Here is a 21,581-nt window from a genome sequence, read left to right as displayed (position 1 = left end):
TTCGAGAGACTAAACATCGACTTCAAAGGGCCCCTGCCGACCGAAACAGACAACAGATACATATTCACCGTTGTTGATGAATATTCAAGGTTCCCTTTCGCGTTTCCGTGCTCGGATATGACCTCGGGCACTGTCGTAAAATGTCTCTCTGACCTCTTCGCTATGTTTGGGAGACCTTCGTACATACATTCAGACAGAGGGCCGTGTTTCATGTCGGCCGGGCTAAAACAATTCCTATTAGAGCACGGCATAGCAACTAGTCGAACGACGGGTTACAACCCACAGGGAAACGGGCAGGTGGAACGGTATAATGGAGTAATTTGGAAAGCCGTAACTCTGGCGCTGAAATCGAGAGGACTGGGCCCCGAGCGATGGGAGGTTACTCTTCCTGACGCTCTGAATTCCATACGCTCTTTGCTCTGCACGTCCACCAATGCCACTCCTCACGAACGTATGTTTACTCACCAACGACGTTATGTTGACGGTCAAACGGTGCCCAACTGGCTGACCCACCCCGGTACAGTGTTCATGAAACGCCCGGTACGACAAAGCAAGTATGAACCCCTGGTGGAGGGGGTCGAACTCATTGACACTAATCCAGAGTATGCTCATGTCAGGCTCCCGGATGGCAGGGAGACCACTGTGTCGGTTCGCCATCTGGCTCCCTCAGGTACTCCTCCCGCCGGTACACCACCTTCTGGCACTCCTCCTTCTGACATTTCCCCCCAGGAACTCCGCCAGGCGACGGGGCTGCCGCGTTCCACCCGAGAGCGATCGAGGAGTCATCCCCGGCACAAGTCGAGGCTCACCAAGAGGATCGGGAGTCTCCCTCAAGTGAAACTGCCGTTTACTCCCGGAGAGGTCGACGAATAAGGCCCCCTCGACGACTCAATCTGTAAAGGGGATTATCGGCATTCTCGCTGCTCATGCTCCTATATGCCCATTATATCATATATCGATGCTCATTTCCATGCTCCTACAACTCAAAATAATCACTGCTTGGCATGTATGCTTCTGTAGATCAATTAGTCCGCGTTGCTTGAAATGTATACTCCTATAGTGCTAAAGCAATCATGGTGTGTAAGATGGGCCCCTAGTTACATTTTAAAGGTGGGGAGAATGTGGTGAATTAACGTGAATCGAGGGACATGACGCGGGATCACATGTTGTGCGTCTCGCGTATAAGGGGATGTCTCTCTGCGGCACGAGTGATTGTCCCCGGGGCATTGCTATTGACATCGGCTGTCCACTTGATGCTCGTTAACTGAAGGTGCTCATTGACTGGTGAGAATGGAGATTATATCGAACTCCGTGCTTACGCGGATTTAGTCTGCAATGGTTAACCGCACATGTATACGTTACTGCTTATGTACTCCTAGCTGAACCTGTATTTTCTGGTGTGCCCACAGAAGCGGCTCCAATCAAATGGAATAAAGCCTAAACTCTGAAGGTTCATCTCTCGCTCTCATTTCATTTATCGAGTGATTTATATCGAGTATCGAGTGATTATTAAACGCTGGGCGGTGTATTAACACAATTGGGTTTTATTTATATTGAGTGATTATTAAACGCTGGGTGGTGTGTAAACACGATTGGGTTTGATTTATATCGAGTGAATATTAAACGCTGGGCGGTGTATAAACACGATTGGGTTTGATTTATATCGAGTGAATATAAACCTTCTTCTGGCGCTTCGGTTCCTTGCCAGAAGCCTTAGAAGGTGCAGGGCGTTTGGGCGGCATCGTGAGGCTTGGAGAAAAAACGTAGAAAATATTCGAAGTTCACAAGCGAATCTTTGTCTCGTGCGTTGTGTGACTGGTCGAGCGCCACGCGTTATAATTTATTGCTTAAATAATTTATATTTTATATATTATTACCGCGATATACCGGGGAATCCGCAGAAAAAAAATTAGTTAGGTTCCAAGGGAAAAACCGCGATGAAGCAGGGGCGCAATAGGTGAACCGCGATATAGCGGGGGGTTACTGTATTTGATAGAGCATCACCTGTAGATCATTCGTGCCAAATTTCATAACCCTAGATGGGATAATGGCTTTCGGAATTGATTTCGCGTGAATGGCACCGATTTTGAAGGTTTTTCGGTTGTTGCTAGGGAACCAAAGCGTCCCTAGCAACCATCACAATTTCCAAAGCACTAGGTCATAAGATGGACCTACCACCCGAGTTTGGTCAAAATCCGCCCACGTTTACTACCAATTATGCTGATGACAAACGAACAAACATCCAAACAAACAGACAGACAGAATTACTGACAATAAGGGTCACCTATTTCGGCGACCCAACAACAGACCAGAAGAGGATCCTTAATTCATTTAGCAACAAACTTCCAAAAACAGGTGCAAATGATGGATACTACACAGGAAAATGAAACAGAAACACACACACACACACACACACACACACACCCACACACACACACACACACACACACACACACACACACACACACACACACACACACACACACACACACACACACACACACACACACACACACACACAGTGATTGCAAAGAAAAACGACAGAAGAAATATCAGCAGATATACTCTGACAAATGGGAGAATGATAATAGAGCAGGAAAATTCAAAAAAGAGCTTGACAGGATAGGGATCGAGAAGGAAGGCAAGGAAGAGGTCAAATGAATTGGGATGCAGAACGAGTCATCATAAATGCCCAAGGCCAAGGACACGACACGAATGCCTTTCAGAAAATGGTGGGATTGAGCCAATCGGACAAACGAAGGTTTTGTGGGGAATAAACAGAAAGTACCAGTCACCTTTCGGGATGTAAAAAAAACTCATGACGGAACAGCTGTACAAAGAAAGACATGACAGTGTCTGTCGAGGAATCCACTGGCACATCTGTAAACATTTCAACATCCCGGTCCCAGAACAATCATAGAAACACAAACCAGAGCTGATCCTCAAAAATGAACAAATAATGCTCATGTATGACAACATGATCCCGTCAAGTGTGGACATTGCAAACAAAGCATCGCGTCCGAACATGGTGCTCAAACACAAAAAGGAACAATCGGCGTTGGTGATTGAGGTTTCAGCTCCCAAAAACTTTGGACTAACTGCTACAGAAATCAGGAAAATGACCAAATACCAGGATCTGAAAAATGAGATTAAGAGGTCTTGGAAATTGAAGAAAGCTGAAATTGTACCAGTGATAGATGGAGCTGTAGGAATTATAAAGAAAACCCTTACTGAGTGTTTAAAAATAATTCCGGGGAATATCACGCCAAACGAGCAGCAAGCGGAGGCTGTCAGAGGTTCAGTGAAGATTTTGAAAAGAGCCTTTTGGGATGAGGATATGAGAACCAAGTGTCACAGTTCGTTTCATGGATCATGATCCTTTACTGAAAAAGGAAGTGGAAATTTTGAGTTCTGGGAGAACTCCCTCCCACCTCCTGAAACCTGCAAATGGAGATAACAACCAACGGGTGAAAACATAACCTCCATCCACCTTCAGTGGTGGAGGTAACTAGAATAGCACTCGGTAGAGCGAATACCTCTGCCAGGTCAATAAGTTTACATTTTGTATCCAATTGCTTGGCCATATCTAGATCTAGACCTGAACCAAAATCTAATAGGCTTGTACTGGTCAACTACCCAACTCATCCACCAGGTTTTGTCATCGCCCGTCCACAACATTTTGAGATATTGTGCTAGATATCATTTTTGGCTCTTTCTCTCAATAGTAGTAAAAAATCACTTGGAAAATTCCAAAAAATTATCGTATCTCGATTTGAATCTTCATCAAAATCGAATCCATTTGTTCTTGTCACATGCCCAACCTGTCCACCAAGTTTCATCCCAATCTGTCCATAACTTTTTGAGGTATCCTGCTCACAGACAGACAGACATACAAACAGGGGTGAAAACATAACCTCTGTCCACCTTCGGTGGTGGAGGTAATAAAGCTAAATTGTTGGCTTTGTTAACACAAACAGAGAATTGTGGATTGCATGCACTTGGAAAATCATTTTCTACATTCTCTTTTTGTTTTCTTGATGATGGAATTGATTCTTGCAAATAAACTTAACTTGTCCTTTGTTCCCACATCACCGTTCTGCCCATCCACAGTATTTTCTGTCAGTTGATCATTATCTCACTATAACAAACTCTCAATAACGAACAAAAGGCTTTGACTTAGATCTATTCGTTGTCATGAGTTTCTGTTGCAACAAGTCAGTTGCTTGTGTCACGACTCATTCCTTTCTCATTAAAATGATATTTCAATTGTAATGACAAATAGGAACTGGAGCGGCACTCGGTATAGCTCATACCTCCACCAGATGAACAGTGTACGTTTTGTATTGCACTAATAAGCCAGATCGCATCTTAACCAAAATCTCATTGGCTTGTTCTTGTTACCTCCCCAACTCATCCACCTAGTTTTGTCATAATCCCTCCATAACGTTTTGAGATATGCTATATATCATTTTTGGCCCCATCTCTCAATGTTGAAGAATCACATGAGGTACAAAATTAAAAAATTCTCACATCTGGATCTTCACCACAATCAGAACAATTTTGTCCTTGTCCTCAAAGGGCGGAGGAGCTCCTTGTGAGCCAACGGCCATCCATATCTAGTGCCCAACTGTGTCTGCAGACGTCCTCCTGCAGTTGGGTTACTTCTTATTAGGAGGTTGGTGGCAGGATTTGCACTCCGGCCACCGTAAAACCCTTCATTCCGCAAAACGTAAAAACGCAAAAAAATCTGAAAACCCACTCCGTGGGAGTACCTCTTGTGCAGCTTCCCTTCGCAGGGCAGCTCACCGGATGACGGGATTGGGGCAAAGCCTTCGGGACCCCCAATCTTTGATCGGAGGGAAACCACGGGGTAACATCCCTGGGTCAGATTGCGGGAGAGTGTGTCGGAGTGGTGCTGAGGTGTCGTCCACCAGACGGCGGTCTCCTTGGGTTAACCTGAGGCGGTCCCTTCGGGTGGGTGCCTGGAATGTCCTATCCCTAAGAGAGGATGATCACCTGTCTCTGTTATCATCTGAGCTCAAGCGTTTGGACATCGGGATTGCAGCTCTCTGAGGTTCGGAGACCGGATTGCGGCGAGATAATGGTGGGTGGTTACACCTACTATTGGTCTGGTCGCTCTGATGGTTACCATACCCAAGGAGTTGCTGTAGCTGTGTCCAATAAGCTGACCCCAATGATAATTGAGGTAACACCGGTCAACGAGCGTATTATGAGATTAAGGATCCGTCACTCCTTAGGTGTCATTTCCCTGGTCTCTGTTTATGCTCCGACTGAGGCGAGTGATCTCACCGTGAAGGATGCATTCTACGCCACACTCGAGTCTGTGGTTGATCAGTGCCCCAGACGAGATACACTTCTAGTCTTGGGGGATTTCAATGCATCGACCGGAACTGATAGGGATGGTTATGAGGTGTGTGTTGGTCCCCATGGGTCAGGAACTATGAACCAGAATGGCACTAAGTTCCTTGACTTTGCAAGAAGTCATGGACTTAGGGTGGCTGGTTCATGGTTTCAGCGCCCACAAGCTCATCGCTGGACTTGGTATTCCAACGCTGGCGGTGTGGCAAAGGAGATTGACCATGTCCTCATTGACGGTCGTTGGAGGATGATCCAGAACTGCAGGGTCTACCGGAGTGCTCAGTTCCTCAATACTGACCACAGGCTTGTTGGAGCAACTCTAAAGCTGCACCTTAAATCCTGGAGAATGGTACCATCCCAGCCTAGGCTGGATGTTGCCAAGCTCAGGGATGAGAGAGTAGCTGAGGAGTTTGCGAACAGGCTGAGTGGACACTTGGGGGGGGGGGTCTGGGTGCTTTGGGGGGTCCTGAAGAGTTGTGGAGCGCCTTCAAGACCACCGTCCTTGATGTTGCCGGTGGATGCCTTGGAACTCACCGCAGGGCAAAGAAGAATTTTGTCTCTCAAGGGACACTGGATACCATTGACCAGAGTCGCAGGGCCAGGCTGAATGGCAGAGCTGAGCTGTTCAGGGAGCTGAGGCGTAAAACTGTACGTGCACCGAGGGTGGACAAGGAGGCCTATGTGCGAGGAATCTGTGAGGGGGTAGAGCATCACCTGTGGACAGGTGATTCTCGTCCCGCTTACAGGGGAATTCGCGCATTACGTTCATCCAAGCCCATCCCTCGGAGCACTGCAGTTCGAGCAGAGAGTGGTAGGCTCTTGACAGAGGAGTCTGAAGTGAAGGCCCGCTGGGCCGGTTACTTTGAGCGGTTGTACCAGGCTGATCCCCCAGCTGTCGAGTTGGACGTCAAGGGTGTTACAATCCCTGTTGCTGACCCTCAAATCAACTGTGGTCCACCTTCTTCGCTTGTGGAAACACGGGCTGCGGTGAACCAGTTGAAAGCGGGGCAAAGCTCCAGGGATCTGTGGCATCCATGCCGAACTTCTTAAGGCTGGTGGAAATGCTGCACTCGTGTCGTTGCATGCAGTTTTGTGCTCTGCCTGGAACACAGGCATCATCCCAACTGACTGGAAGAGGGGCCTTGTTGTCCCTCTCTGGAAAGGGAAGGGTGATCGCCAAGACTGCAACAACTACCGAGGGGTGACGCTGCTCTCAGTGCCGAGCAAGGTCTTTGCTCGGATAATTCTCGATAGGGTTCGCCACCATCTGCTTGAGCACCAGCGTCCAGAGCAGTCAGGCTTTACACCAAAGAGGTCAACGATTGACCGTATCCTTGCACTTCGTGTCCTCACCGAACGCAGACGAGAGTTTCGGCAGGGGCTGCTTGCAGCCTATGTTGATCTCTGTAAAGCGTTCGATTCAGTGAATCGGGATGTCCTCTGGAGGATTCTTGGTCTTCGTCGCGTGCCACCAAAACTGATCGATCTGATGTCTGAACTCTACTCTTGTACTGAGAGTGCTGTGAAGTGTGGTGGTACCACCTCTGACTTATTTCCAGTTGTTACTGGAGTTCGTCAGGGATGTGTACTTGCCCCCACACTTTTCAGCACTTGTATGGACTGGATTTTAGGGAGGATGTCGGAGAGATCAAGTTGCGGTGCATCGTTTGGGAATGTCAAGATCTCGGACCTTGATTTTGCAGACGATGCAGTCATCTTTGCGGAGACTTTAGACATCCTTTTGGGGGCCCTCGAGGTGCTGAATGAGGAGTCGGAGCCGCTGGGATTACGGGTTTCTTGGGTCAAAACTAAGATCCAGGCTTTCGGTGACATCTTGGATGCTGCTGTCCTGTCTGTGTCTGTTTGTGGTGAAGATGTTGAGGTCGTGGAGAGATTCACTTACCTTGGCAGTGATTGATATTCATGTCTCTGCTGGCTGCGAGTCAGAGGTCAATAGACGTCTGGGTCGGGCCTGGGGAGTCATGGATTCACTGGATCATGGGGTGTGGCGCTGCCGGTACCTGTGCGGGAGGACGAAAGTCCGAGTCTTCAGGTCCTTGGTACTTCCAGTCTTGCTCTATGGGTGCGAGACTTGGACTCTGACCAAGGATCTGAGACGGAGACTTAATTCCTTTGGTACCAGGTGTCTTCGGAGAATCCTTGGCTATCGCTGGTTGGATTTTGTATCCAACAGGCGGTTGCTGAGAGAGACTCGGATGAGATTTGTTACCTGCATAGTCCTTGAGCGTCAGTTGCGGCTGTATGGACATGTGGCTCGTTTTCCTGACGCTGATCCTGCTTACCAGATTCTCTCAGCGAGGGAGTCTCATGAGTGGAGGAGGCCAGTGGGCCGACCACGTGCCTCATGGTTGCAGCAGGTTGACCATCATCTCAAGGAGATGGGGATGGGCCTGGCATCTGCCTGGGGGATGGCCAGACGGAGGCCCCTGGAGTACCGGCGGAAAGTGGACGCAGCGACGCGCTGTTCTGGCACATGCTCCCATACCTGACCTGACCTTGTCACACACCCAACCTGTCCAACAAGTTACATCTGAATCCGTCCATAACTTTTTGAGATATCTTGCTCACAAACAAACAAACAAACAAATAAACAGGGGTGAAAACATAACCTCCATCCACCTTCAGTGATGGAGGTAATAAAAATATGCAATCTATATGAATAGAAAAGGGACGGTGTCCGTCCCTTTGGCTGTCTCTGTCTTTCTAGTTTCCAATATGCTTTCTCACTGCTTCATGCATGATCACAATACTTCGTAGAAATAACTAACAATTCTGCTGACAGCATCGGAATGTACTCGACTCTCGCTTTTATTCCGATCAACCCAATCAAAAGTAGATTTTTCTCAAAGCGTTCGCCGTGCCACATGACATCACAGCGTTTTCGTAGGATCCTCGTTCAGCACATCCAACATGGGATTGTTGTCATCTCCATTTATTCCATTCAGCATTCGATTATTGTTGTTGCTGTTTAATGGCCCTCCCATCCTATCAAATCCCAAACCATGCCATCACCTGTCATTAATTGAAAAGTAGTATGAAGAAAAGGCTTCATAGTGTTTTTGTCTAAATTTGCCACCGGTGTGTGTGTGTGTGTGTGTGTGTGTGTGTGTGTGTGTGTGTGCTTGCGTGCGTGCGTACGTGTATATGTGTACAGAAATAAAACTTTTTTTGTGAAGTTCCTCCATCAATCAAGGTTCTTCCGAATGACCTAAGTATTACATGCCCAATGGATTAAAAATACAATCACTTAAATAAAACAACTCTTCATTCAGAGAGAAACTGTTTTGCTAACAGCACAAGAAAACCAGTGAGCAAACGTGGATACAACACACAGAGACCACGGGTGACAAAACTCATGCAAACTATTACGAACTAATCAATACTATTCTCACACATTCAAGTAAAAGGAACTTAAATGTATGCCTGATTCTGAATAAATAAAAATTCAAAAATAAACTCACAAAATGGACCCTCCTTGCATCTCCAAAATCATGAAGACTTCCATCTGAAAAATAATGATTGCCAAACAGCGTTATTCAAAAACCAACATTTCATCGCATCCACAACACCATTAACAGAGTACATTAACACTCAGTGCAGCTCATGCTAGTTATTGTATTGTGAGAATACAAAACAAAAACTTGAGTTAAGTCGATAGCTTGCCATCGCAAATCTCCATGCTTCCCACCTTAAACAAAGTTGAAAGATTGCAGAAAAGTTCCACCAGGAATGACCCAATATCAAATTTTGAGTTAACAAAAAAAATCTTCTGTTTTTACCTCTGAGACCTTAAGTCCTCACACTCTGGGGCATGAACTGAGGGTCAAATCCCCCCAAAAATCGTTAAATATTTAATGTGTTTCCCAATGTTAATTGCAAATACAAAGTTTCATTTAAAATGTTGAAAATGTGCCTGTAATTGCATATGAGCTTCTGACCCTACCCCAGGGCCCCAAGGGGTGGCACCAAAATGATACTGCTCTTGCACCTTCTTGCCATGTGGTGACATAACTACCAAGTTTGGTGAATTTCCAAACAACTGTTAGGAGGAGATAGCATGATGGACAGACAGACAGACAGAGCCATTACAATATCCCCCCTCGTTTTTTGTTATTTTTAAAGCGTGGGGATAATAACTGATGAACTAACCTTATGACTTGAGCGGGTGGGAATTGTGAAGTTATTCTTATCCGTTGTGGAGACAACACTGGTGAAAAAGGAAGCTTCATAAGTGATGTTTGACACTTTGATGCTGTAGAAATTGCCATTGTGGATTGTTCCTTGGAGCTGTGGAATCACAACATGGAAAGACTTAAAGCTGTCATAAAGACTTTTAACGAAATAAATGTGTTCCAAATGCAAAAATAAAATAGGGAGACTATTGCCTTAAGAGAAGGAGGTAAAACCACACCAGTTAAGTACTTTAAATGCTTTGTCATATCTACTTGCAGTTTATAATCCTGTAGGTAATTACACCAAATGAGTTGAGCAGTTATGCCTAATCTCCATTAGCTGAACAGTTATCCTTAGTCTCTGGTTTGAGCTGTTCAGGACAGGCCCAGTTGCGTCTCCATTGACCGTAATTTGTGGCTCAAACTCGTGGGTGGGTGGTGGGTGTGCATTGCTGCTCGGCATTCAGACTGCACTCAGAGCACGTTCGGGGCCAGGTTGCCGGCTCATACCCTATGTTGAGTCAGGAGCTCCGGGCAGTGGCGAGCCGGATGGGCAAATGAGACCGTTTCCGGCAGCGAGGGCCTGGCAGGGCATGGCTAGGGCTGCTGTGGCCCATTAAAGGAGCGGGATTTGGGTCACATTGCGTCGCCTTTGGGTCGTCACCCCACTCTTCGCCCAGGGCTTATAAAATAAGGAGCGCGGAGCCGCTCGCTCTCTGCTTCGCCCTCTTCTTCTCTGCTCCACTCGGATCTACACGACTAGGTGAGGGATCTTTAGCCTCACGCATCATCTCTCCTCTCTCTCTTTCCACCCCTCTATCTCATCCCCTTTGGATGCACAAAAGGGCATCATTACTGACTCGCAATCCCATTTTCCTCTGGCACGACACCGCACCCCCCCCCCATATTGCACTACACCACACCTCCCACTCCTACACCTTAGACACCAGCATTTCTCCCTCCTACCTCTCCCGAAGCGTACTGGGTTGTGTTGGTCGGCCGACTGCACCAGGTATTGCGAGACAGTTTGTCCTCATCTGCTCTCTTTCTTTCTGGCTATCTAATCTTCCTCGGATTTGTGTGTGTATGTGATGGCACCTGTCGTAGCACAAGATAAGCTTGTAGAAATGATAACGGGATAAGTCTGTTCTGTCTGCTTTTGTAAATTGCTTGTCTTTTGCCACACCCCACAAATTACTTGCTATCCTCGGCTGTACATACTGTTACGAATTCGCGCCCACCGGCATGCGCGAACAGCCGCTTTAGCCAATGGTGGCCGTCTCGCCCACCGGACGGACAATTCAGTTGCGACCTTCCGGAACAACGCCGGAAACCAGTCACGGGTGTGCTCCAAACGCACACCACGGCCTAGTCAACACTCTACCCGCGCGCGACAGGGTCAATCGCTGAATTATCGATATACCTAAGTATTCGCGCGGGCAGACTACCGAGAGACCGTACCTCAGCGAGGTCTTCTTGGACACAAACCGCTTAAGCGGTTCGTTCTGTTCTGGGATAACTGAGCGGTGTATTATCGCGAGACCTCGCTGGACCCAATTGTTTTATTGGCTATTAAAAAGCCCGCTATTATTCCGAGAGCAAGATTGCAGTTCAATTGGGGAAAAAGGACATGACGAACGGGTTAACATTCACACAAGGACATTTATTTATAATGCACACGTAAACAGGGATGCAATGAATGGGGGAAGGGGACAAGAAACGAGCAAGGTAAAAGCACTACAACCGTCTATGATTATTATTTACAAGCACTTACACAGTTCTACTTGCGGGACATGGCGCCACAACATTCACACAAATAAAAGCAAAGAAAGACCCCCTCAAAGGCAAGGGAGTCAGACTGGACCCGTAGGCCTTTATGTCCAAGGAGCCTGGTTGACCGAAGGGACTCCCAGAGGCTGCCGCAGGTTACCTTCACCCTCGTGGTGACTTGGTTGGGCGATCCTCGATGGACCCTCTCAAGCACCTCCACCGACTGACTGCTCCACCCAGACCGAGACCTCAACCGACCGACCAACAACCAACCAACTCCCTTCGCTTCTCGACTCGGTTCTCTCCACGCAGCCCTCTACGCTGCGTCCAGTACGCCCTTTTATTCCCAACGCTCCCACCCCTCCCCTCGGGAGAAGAAGAATCTGCTGCCCTGGCTCCAAGGGGGTGGGGCGCCAGGCCCATTTTTCGCCCAAAAACAGGCCCCCACCCAACATCACCTTTTACCCCTGGTTCAATCTGCCCTTCCCCAATTCCAAAGCGTGGGAAAGCAGGAGGGAAAATCCCATGCGTCGTGTTGGAGCTCCTTCTTTCTCCATAGCAGAGACGGTTTTGGATGCGGAGAGGGTTGTAGCGTTGTCTGGAGAAGGTGATTGGTGGTGTGGTTGGTGGTTGAGGTGGTCGTGGTTGTTGTAACGGTGGCGTGGTTGGCATTGTGTGGTGGTCATGAGGGTGGTGTGGTTGGGCGCTTGTAAAAAAGGTGGTTGGTGGTGTGGTTGGTCCAAAATAACGATAGCGAAAGAAAAACGGCTAACTCAACGATCACAGCCCTGTCCATACGAATAAATCCCATTTAACAACGGTGGGGAAATCTATCTGAACACACACTTAGCGATATAACTGATCTTGGGGATATCCTTTATGGTGTCCTGTGAATTTCCACAGCCGTAACAATACGAATAAACCCCATTCACTGTGCCACATACCTTTCCTCGCTTGATTGTAAATAAATGATTTGTGTAGAAATGTTCCCAGCTTGTTTTCGTCTTTTCCTTCATTGGTCCAGCATGGTTCGTATTCTAGCTTTGCAGGGAGGTTATTCTCCAACGATTTGTTTTTCTAGCTGGTCTGACCTTAGCTAGAAGGTGACCTTAGCAGTTACGCTCAGCTGCATCTGATCCGGTGAGGTGATCCGGATTGAACAAGACGTACCAAGGGCGTGTCCCCCAGTAATTAAACCACATGAATTTTAGGTAAACGGTTTCAGATGTTGCACCCTAAGTCACATAGTCGAATTATTGGCGTTCATGGTCGATTAGCGACCTGCCGCGTCACGAAGTTATTCGTGTGTGACGGCCTGCGATTCCGGAGTCTGGTGGGAACCCGAACCCCCTTCGTGGTCTTCTCGCCCCCAACCCAGGGTCTGCAACAACATATTTCAAGCAGTGATGGACAAAAAAGAAGAATAAGAAGTAGGGCTTGAAGAGCACTGTGAAGGAATGAAAAATGCGATGGAGAAAGCAAGCAAAGAAATCATCGGATGTGCAACAAATATTTTTTTTTAATTATGGATATCGGAGGAATCATGGAAAGTGATGTAGGAAAGAAAGGAACTCGAAAATAAAATAACTTCAGCAAAAGAAGACATCTGAAAAGGAAGATATAAAGGTAAAGCTAAGGAAGTAAAAACAAGGAAAGATGAAAATAATTTTTATGGAAAAAAAAAGGTGAAAGAAGCAGAGAAAGCAGAGAGGAAAAATGATCATACAAGCTTGTATCAGATTGCTAAAATATTGTTGCGAATTCGCGCCCGCCGGCGTGCGGACGGCCACGCAACTCGGATCGCGGCACGTCGCCCACCGGACGGACAATTCAGTCGTGACCCTCCGGGAACTATCGCCCGGAGCCAGTCACGGGTGGGCCTTTCGACCTCACCACAATCGTGCCAATCGGCCACCCGCATAGGATAGGGTTGTTCGCCAAACTCGACCTACCTAAGTACCCACGCGGATGGTAAACCGGGTGATCGTACCTCGCCGCAGGTCGACTCCGGACACGAGCCGCTTGGGCGGCCCGTTCCATACTATCGGGATAATCGAGCGGTGTTATCGTCGACCTCGATGGTTCAGATTATTTACCGGGCGTTTTGCACCCACTACGAACCCTTTACATGAAGCAGATGAGATTCAATTAGGAAAAGACGAAGCAAAACGGGAAAACAGTTCACACAATGCACATTTATTTCCCGGCACATGGAAAGCACGTCTATACAGTCAAAGTGCACATAAAGCAAACAAAATAAAAGCAACAACGACGCAGAGTTAATACCGACTACGCGCACACACGGCAACACTTATACAGTTTTACTTTACAGACGGCGCCAACATACATTTACACAAAAGCAAAGGAAAGAAGCCACCCTCATAGACAAGGAGGCAGACAGGCCTGTAGGCCAAATGTGCGCGTGACCTGGAGGAGCGGCCAGGTCCGTGAGACTGGGGGGATCCTACCCGCGTCCTAGTGACGTGTTGGCGGGCGAGCCGCAAATGTGGCCGTGCGGCTGTGCCACGACTCCGTGCTCCTTGGCGGGTTTCGTTGGCACGACGTTTGGAGTGGGGTGGGAACGGGGCCCCCTTTTGCACTCTCTCAGTGTGGGGGAAAGGGGGATTTGTTGATGCCCTGGGGGAGGGGAATGGCTGGCTGGCTTGGGTCCCGCGACGAGACGAGCGATTTCCCCACACTGTAACCTCGTCGCCGACCGCCGTCCTTCTCGCCTCGGACCTGAGCTCTCTTGCCTGCAGTTCCACCGCTCTCACTCGCCCGACTCTCTCTGCAACTCTTCTCTGTTCCACACTCTCCTCACCCGACCCTCTTCAGTTCCGCACTCTCCTCGCGACTCCACCGACGAACTCTGCCACTCTCTTCACCCGACCGACTCGACTCTTCTCTCTTCCATTTTGCGCTTGCCTTTTTATAGGCGGGCAGGAGAAGCCAGTATGCAAATATTCGGATCAGAATGACCTCGGGGGCGGAGCCACACTCGCCCATTGGTTGGAGGAAACGAGAGCGCGAACCTCCCCTGATCCTAGAATTTGCATATATCGACTTCACACACACGCTTGGAGGTAGGGCCAAGCCGCCCCGAGCTCGCTAATTGGACGGAGGAGAAGTGGGCGTGTAGAGTTTTTGATCCGAATTTTCCCTCGGAAAGGCTGCTATTTGCGCTCGCGGCTCGGTGCGCTCGGCACCAATCGCTGAACGGGCCCGAGACAGCCCAACGTTCAGTGTTCACAGGTGGTGCGGGAATGGCCGTAGAAGGAGAGAGGTGAAGGTGGTGGAGGGTTTTTGGTGGTGGTTTGATGGTTATGGTGCCGTTTGGGAATGGCGGTGATGCGATGATGTGGGAGCGTAGATGGTGGCGGTGGCGTGGTTGTTGTGTGATGGCGGTTGAGACGTGGTTGGTTCAAAATAAAGATAGAACAGAAAAAATGGCTAACTCAAAGCATCGCAGCCCGGATGAATCACATAAATTCCCTCTATACAACAGGTTTGGGCTAACTACACATGTACTTAGAGATATCTCACCTACGGGCCCTTCATGGTGTAATGCGAATTTCCACAGCTGTAACAATATTGTCGTGAAAGTTTCAAAACCCAGCTCAGTATTAGTAAACATCAAAGATGGAAACAATTTATCGTTCAAAGAGGATGGAATTGCACAGATGGATCGAAAACTTTGAAGAGATATTGAATGTAGAATAGCCATACAATACTCTAGATCTGGATGAGAACATGTGAGTCCGACCGATAAATCACAGGATATTTAACAAAAAAAGGAGATAAAACAAACTATAATGAGACTCAAAAACAACAAGGCAGCAGTAGAAGATGAAATAGTGGTGGAGATGCTGAAGACTTTACCAGAGGAGATGACAGAAGTATGAAAGAAGATATTCAAAAATAATATGGATGAAGAGGTTTTGCCATCAGAGTGGAAGAAGGGTCTTATTGTTAAACTTGCGAAGAAAGGAGATTTAGGAAAGTAACAATTGTAAGGGGAATAACATCAATTGTTTCAAACTCTTCACAAATTTCATCCAAACAGAAATTAAAGAAGGTTTGGATAAGATGCTGAGACGTGAAAAATCTGGATTTAGAAAGGAACGATATGGCAGTGACCAAATGTTTGTTTTGAGAACAGTTACCGGAACAAGGTTCTTAATTTCAAAAAAATGTTTTATTTTCAGTTTCATTGATTTCAAGAAAGTGTTTGACAAGTGTACATCGGGAGAGTTTGTGGAGGCTGCTACGACTTTAAGGGATACCGGAGAAAATAATTACAATGAATTGTTTCAATGTTATCCATGAGAGATTTTTTCACCCTGGTTTGAAGTGAGAAGTGGACAAAAACAAGGATACATGTTGTCACCCACGTTGTTCCTGATTGTGATTGACTGGGTAATGAGACGAGTGATGGAAGGAAAACATATTGGTATCAAGTGGAGAAATGAAACCCAATCGGATGATCTTGATTCTGCTGATGACCTGTGTTTGGAATCAGAAGTGTATGACAATGTGAAAATAAAGACAAAGAGTTTGTAGGAGCACAAAGAGATTGGTTTGAAGGTCAATGTGGGAAAGATCAAGACAATGAGGATAAATACTGATGATGAAAGGAAGATTGTGATTGACGGAGAGGAAGTCGAGGAATACAGGAAGTTGATAAGTTCATTTATCTAGGATCTGTTATCGATAAACAAGGGAGTAGTGAAAGCGATTTAATAAACAGAATTGCAAAAACTCAAGCAATGTTTAACTCTTCACCAAAGATTTGGAATTTCAGACATCTATCACTAAACATAGGGACAATATCCCTGGGCACTCAACTGGTAGCGGCTCGATAAGATAAACCAGGGAACCATTGGTAGGCATGGATGACCCACAAAATATGTAATGGAGAAGAAAGTAAATACCTATGGATTCTTTTTTTTAATGCCATGAACAAACTTTTGTACATCACAGGTGATAAAGGTTGTGGTCAAATTTCATCGAAATTGTGTGTGTGGTTTCAGAGAAGAAAGAAATACACATTTTGGGGGGCAAACCCCACATAAAATCCCTTTGACCCCAATTTTTTTTAATGTCGTGAACAAACATTGAAACATCACGGGTGATGAAGGTTGAGATGAAGTTTCATCGGAATTGTGTGTGTCGTTTCGGAGAAGAAAGCAAATACTTATTTTGGGGGGCAACCCCCCGTAATGGCCCTTTGACCTCAAATTTTTTAATGGCATGAACAAACTTTGGTACATCATGGGTGATGAAGGTTATAATCAAGGTTCATCGAAATTGTGTGTAGTTTCTGAGAAGAAAGCAAAAACATATTTTGGGGTGCACCTCCCTTACAACCCCCAAATAGCCCGATTTTTATAATGTCATGAATAAACTTTGGTCCATCATGGGTGATGAAGGTTGTGGTGAAGTTTCATCAGAATTGTGTGTGTCGTTTCTGAGAAGAAAGCAAATACCTCTTTTGGGGGGAAACCACCAGTAGACCCCCTTAGACATCAAATGTCTTTAATGGCATGATCAAACTTTGGTACATCATGGGTGATGAAGGTTTTGGTCAAGTTTCATCGAAATTGTGTGTGTAGTTTTGGAGAAGAAAGCAAATACTGTACATAATTTGTGGGGCAACCCCCTTTACACCCTCTTTGAGCCCGATTTTTCTAAGATCATGAACAAACTTTGGTACACTATGGGTGATGAAGGTTGTGGTCAAGTTTCATCAGAATTGTGTGTGTTGTTTCTGTGAAGAAAGAAAATACCTATTTTGGAGGGCAACCCCCATGTAAACTTCCTCCATAGACCCCCTCAGACCCCGATTTTTTTAATGTTTTATTTTCAGTTTCATTGATTTCAAGAAAGTGTTTGACAAGTGTACATAGGGAGAGTTGGTAGGTCACAGGTGATGAAGGATGTGGTCACGTTATCATCAAAATTGCATGTGTAGTTTTTGAGAAGAAAGCAAATACCTATTTTGGGGGGCAACCCCATTAAAACCCCTTAGGGCCTGATTTTTTAAATGCCATGAACAAACTTTGGTACATACACGATGTTGAACATTGTGGTAAAGTTTCATCAGAATTGTATGTGTATTTTCAGAGAAGTTGAAAGTATTTGTGGACGGTCTGACAGACTGACGACGAGCCATCCCATCAGCTCCCCGGAACTACGTTCGAGGTGAGCTTAAAACTAAGATGAAACTATTTGATTCCAATGTCAAATCACTGTTATTATACGAGACAGAAACATGGAAAATGAGCAAGGAAATTGGAACGCAAAATGACAGTCTCCACCATCGATGTTTGAGAAGGATTTTGAAGATTTTCTGGCCAAACAGGGTGAGAAATGAGGAAATAAGGAGGGCTGGAGAAAGAGATATTATAGCACCGGTCAAAGAACAAAGATGGTGATGGGTATGACATATAATGAGAAAGCAAGAGGGACATTTGACTAAAGAAGCCATGTTTTGGATACCAGTGGGGAAAAGAAAGAGGGGGAGACCAAGAAATATATGGAGAAGAATTGCTGAAAATGAACTTTGTTTAGAAAAGAGAATTGCCCTGAAGTGTGCAGAGAGGATTGCTCAAGTCCGAACAAGATAGAGGAACCTCGCTGTGGCTCAATGTGCTGAAAAGCAAGATGGGTCCTAAAAACGAAGATGAACCTTTCCTAACCCAATCCTCTTACTTGCTGGATTCAGTGTTTCCTTCCGAAAATCGTCATCACATACTTTGAGTCTGTCTCAAATACCTTCTGTCCTCCATTTTGTCTTCATCATCCACTTCATACATAAATTATACCACAAAATACAATAAGCAATGACAAGGCAGTCAAGGCTAAGAGAATGCATTTATCTGAGTAATGTCTCAATAATGTCCGATGTCATGAGTATATTAATAAAGTAAGTATGCAGATACACGAGATATTAACTCTCCAAGAAATGCTGTTAGGGTTAGTAAAGTAATGTTAACCTGTTAGGGTTGGGTTTTTTCATGGTAAAGTAATGGTAAAGATCGGATTAGTATCACAGATGATGAATAAACTGATCAGTTAAATTAACAGGTTGTGGATAAAGCACAGGCATGACGGACCAAATGGCCTCTGCCCTCCACGCCCACTGGAAATTTGTAACAAAATGTCAAACATATGGCTGCATACACCCGACCGACAGAAACGTCGTCACGTCGCCTTGGTTATGAAGCTGCTACACGGAGACACAACCCAGGCCGGGACCTTCGAGACCCCTGGGACTGTTCCAAACGGCTCAAAACTGCTAATGGAGACGAGGCCTTTGAGAAATGTGGTAGATCTAGAACATAACTAGAAGTGCACTAGGTAGAGCATTTACCTCCACCCACTTCTGTGTCTTCGCCAAAATCGAATCAATTCGTCCTTGTCACACACCCAACCTGTCCACTAAGTTTCATCCAAATCCATGCACAACTTTTTTGAGATATCATGCTATATATCGTTTTTGGCCCTATCTCTCAATGGTGAAGAATTACTTGAAAAATTCTAGTATCCAGATCCGTATCTGGATCTTCACCAAAATCGAATCATTTTGTCCTTGTGAGACACACAACCTGCCCACCAAAGGTCATCTGAATCCGTCCACAACCTTTTGAGGTATCCTACACACAAACAAGCAAACAGACAGGGGTGAAAACATAACCTCCGTCCCCCTTCGGTGGCGGAAGTAATACCTTCCAACCTTTGACTGATACATTAAATGGTGTCTTGCACACTTGCCCTTAAGGGTTGTCATCTCCGGTAATTTTAGCTGAGATCTCTTTAGGCCCACAACGATGCACTCATAGATTACAAGGAAAGGATGAGTTAAAAACTGGGAAAAGAGTCCCTACCGTGAAGTTCAAAGAAATGCTCGAATTGCTCTTCGTCCACGCGGTCGAGTTATTGACGGACAACTCAGAGATGCAGATGGTGCGGGGATAAATGAAGAACACAATTAGACTACAGAGCACCATGCACGCGACGATGGAGATGATTATATAGAATGTTCTGCAACAGAATGAACCAGTATGAGTAGTACAATGAGCAAGGCATAGTAGCACGTCCATTCAAATTGATGTGTCAAATCGATAAGCATAAAGTAACAAATATCATTTTGGCTTTGGAAACCAAATAACAAAAATACTACTACTCATAATAATACTACTAATAATACCAACTACTTTCAGATCAATTTTTTTTTTTTTTGAAGCAAAAACTCATCCAAAGTGCAACATTAAGCATTTTAAGCACAAAAAAGTTTCAAGTTCAGCAGAAGGCCGAAAAAATGTCGGTGGTGTTTATATATTACATAATCAGCCTCGGTGGTGAGATGGTTCGCGCGTCCGCTCTGCTTCTGGGAGGTCGGCCCCGGCCGAGACGTACCCTGGCCAAGTCATACCAAAGACTAAAATATACCATCAGAGATGGGGAATCCCCCGCCATTGAATGAAAAAGGTCATACATATTCCAGATAATGAAGGAGGTGAATTGGAAACAAGACACCATTTGGTCATCATCTCGAAAAAGTTCCCCAGGGATGAGGAACGTAGTAACCAAAAAGAATTGAAATCAGATAAGCGGTTTTTTATTTATTACAAAAAAACATTTTTTCCAAGATGGCCGCCCCAGTCGGCCATCTTGGATCCGGCCACGCCCAAAATCAATAGGGTTCTTCCTTTTCAGGTGGTACATGTGTGACCCGAATTTCAAATCGATATGGCGAACACTTTTTGAGTTATCGCACTCACAGCTATAAATGTTGACGCCAGGACGGACGGACAGACGGACGGACAGCCGGACGACCTGGGTGACAACAATATCCCCCTTCCGCCACACGGCGGGGGATAAAAATGGTACATGCTGCTTCCTTGCTCGATGCTCAGCATTTAAAAAGGATAAATCACAAGCAAACATAGGTTGGCAGACATTACACAATGTGATAGGACTAATCACCTCTTGCATTGAAGTTCATTGGCAAGGAACTGACATTATTGTAACACACAGGGGGGAGCGGGGGAAGGGTTTGGGTGTCTAGAATTTCAAAAATAATGAATATATTATGCGTCCATTACATCATGTATAGATGGCCACTTAGTTATTCAGCTGCACTCAGACAAGTGTCTGGAGAAAAAGGGATCGGAGGGTGAGTGTGGGGGGAAGTGGGGTGCGGGGGGGGGGGGTGGTGGTGAGGGTTTGGGTCAAAACTATTCGATGCATTCCATATTGTGTGAACCCGAAGTGGGAAATTGAAACAGCTGACAAATCAGGAAATGCTTTTGATTTTTGAACCCAAGCCTTTGTCCGAGGCACACATCACATGATGAGAAGCAGCCAGAGTAATAGTCTAGATAGCCTAGATGTACACACACTCTCCTCTGAGTTGTCGAGCCTGGGTTCGAACCCCGAACAGCTATAAACTGTCATTCCGGAGTTTCACAAGCAGGGTGACTCATCATTGTTTGTGCCATCTCTCAGATGGACGTTAAACGGGTGTCCCGTCTGCCAACATTCGTTGGTGGATGTTAAAGATCCCATGGTGTCCTTTGCAAAGAGAAGGCGAGCAATATCACCGGCACCCTGGACAAATTCCAACTTCCTGCTCTAACCTACAGGAGGCACTGCATCAGGGGCACTGCCACACACCTCCAAGAACTGATTGCTACATCACAGCTATGTGCTGCATATAAATGACGAAGTCAATATATGCCATGGACTTTGGAAACTAAAACCTGCTTTCTGGCACACCTCGCTCCAGGGCTAGCCCAACCACAAGTAAGAGTAAGAATATTAATACGAGGCCAGTGAATAAGTAACCTTAAAATATTTTTCACAAATTGTTTATTGCATGTACGTGTGTAACAACTGTTATTTTTCAACATACTCTCCATTGCATTCAACGCATTTTTTCCAACACTTTGCTAAGGCCTCTCCTCGAGAGAAAAATATATATTTTGGCTGCTGGTGTAAGCATTCGTGCACCGCTTCTTGGAGCTCTTCGTCGGATGGGAAAGTGTTTCCACCAAGCACCTCTTTAAGTGGTCCAAATAGTCTGGGAGCCACCATGTGAAAATGTGTAAAAAACTGATTTTGATGTGACACCCCTGCTATGCAATTTTTGACACTTGGACCATGTCAGTGGGTATGTTGGCCACCTGAAAAGTGTTATTGGACACCTCAACTCCATTGCGCAACTTCTATGGGCAG

The 21,581-nt window shown here is 46.0% G+C and overlaps 1 protein-coding gene across 2 annotated transcripts in view; it reads right to left on the bottom strand.

Moving 5' to 3' along the window:
• The window catches only part of LOC147028228 (transmembrane protein 106B-like), a 68,635-nt gene that overhangs the window by 21,963 nt on the left and 25,091 nt on the right, over window positions 1-21,581 (bottom strand). For both annotated transcript variants that reach the window (XM_085878452.1, XM_085878451.1), the window contains exons 4-6: window positions 19,229-19,385; window positions 9,550-9,687; window positions 8,862-8,905 (exon numbers count right to left, since the gene is read on the bottom strand). In XM_085878452.1, the coding sequence (XP_085734578.1) occupies window positions 8,862-8,905; window positions 9,550-9,687; window positions 19,229-19,385 (339 nt within the window). The remainder of the gene's footprint in view (window positions 1-8,861; window positions 8,906-9,549; window positions 9,688-19,228; window positions 19,386-21,581) is intronic.

The sequence above is a fragment of the Eptatretus burgeri genome, chromosome 4 (assembly GCF_056783735.1).
Source record: "Eptatretus burgeri isolate ZD-2024b chromosome 4, Ebu_testis_v1, whole genome shotgun sequence".
Taxonomy (NCBI): Eukaryota; Metazoa; Chordata; class Myxini; order Myxiniformes; family Myxinidae; genus Eptatretus; species Eptatretus burgeri.
This window is presented reverse-complemented; position numbering and strand designations above follow the sequence as displayed.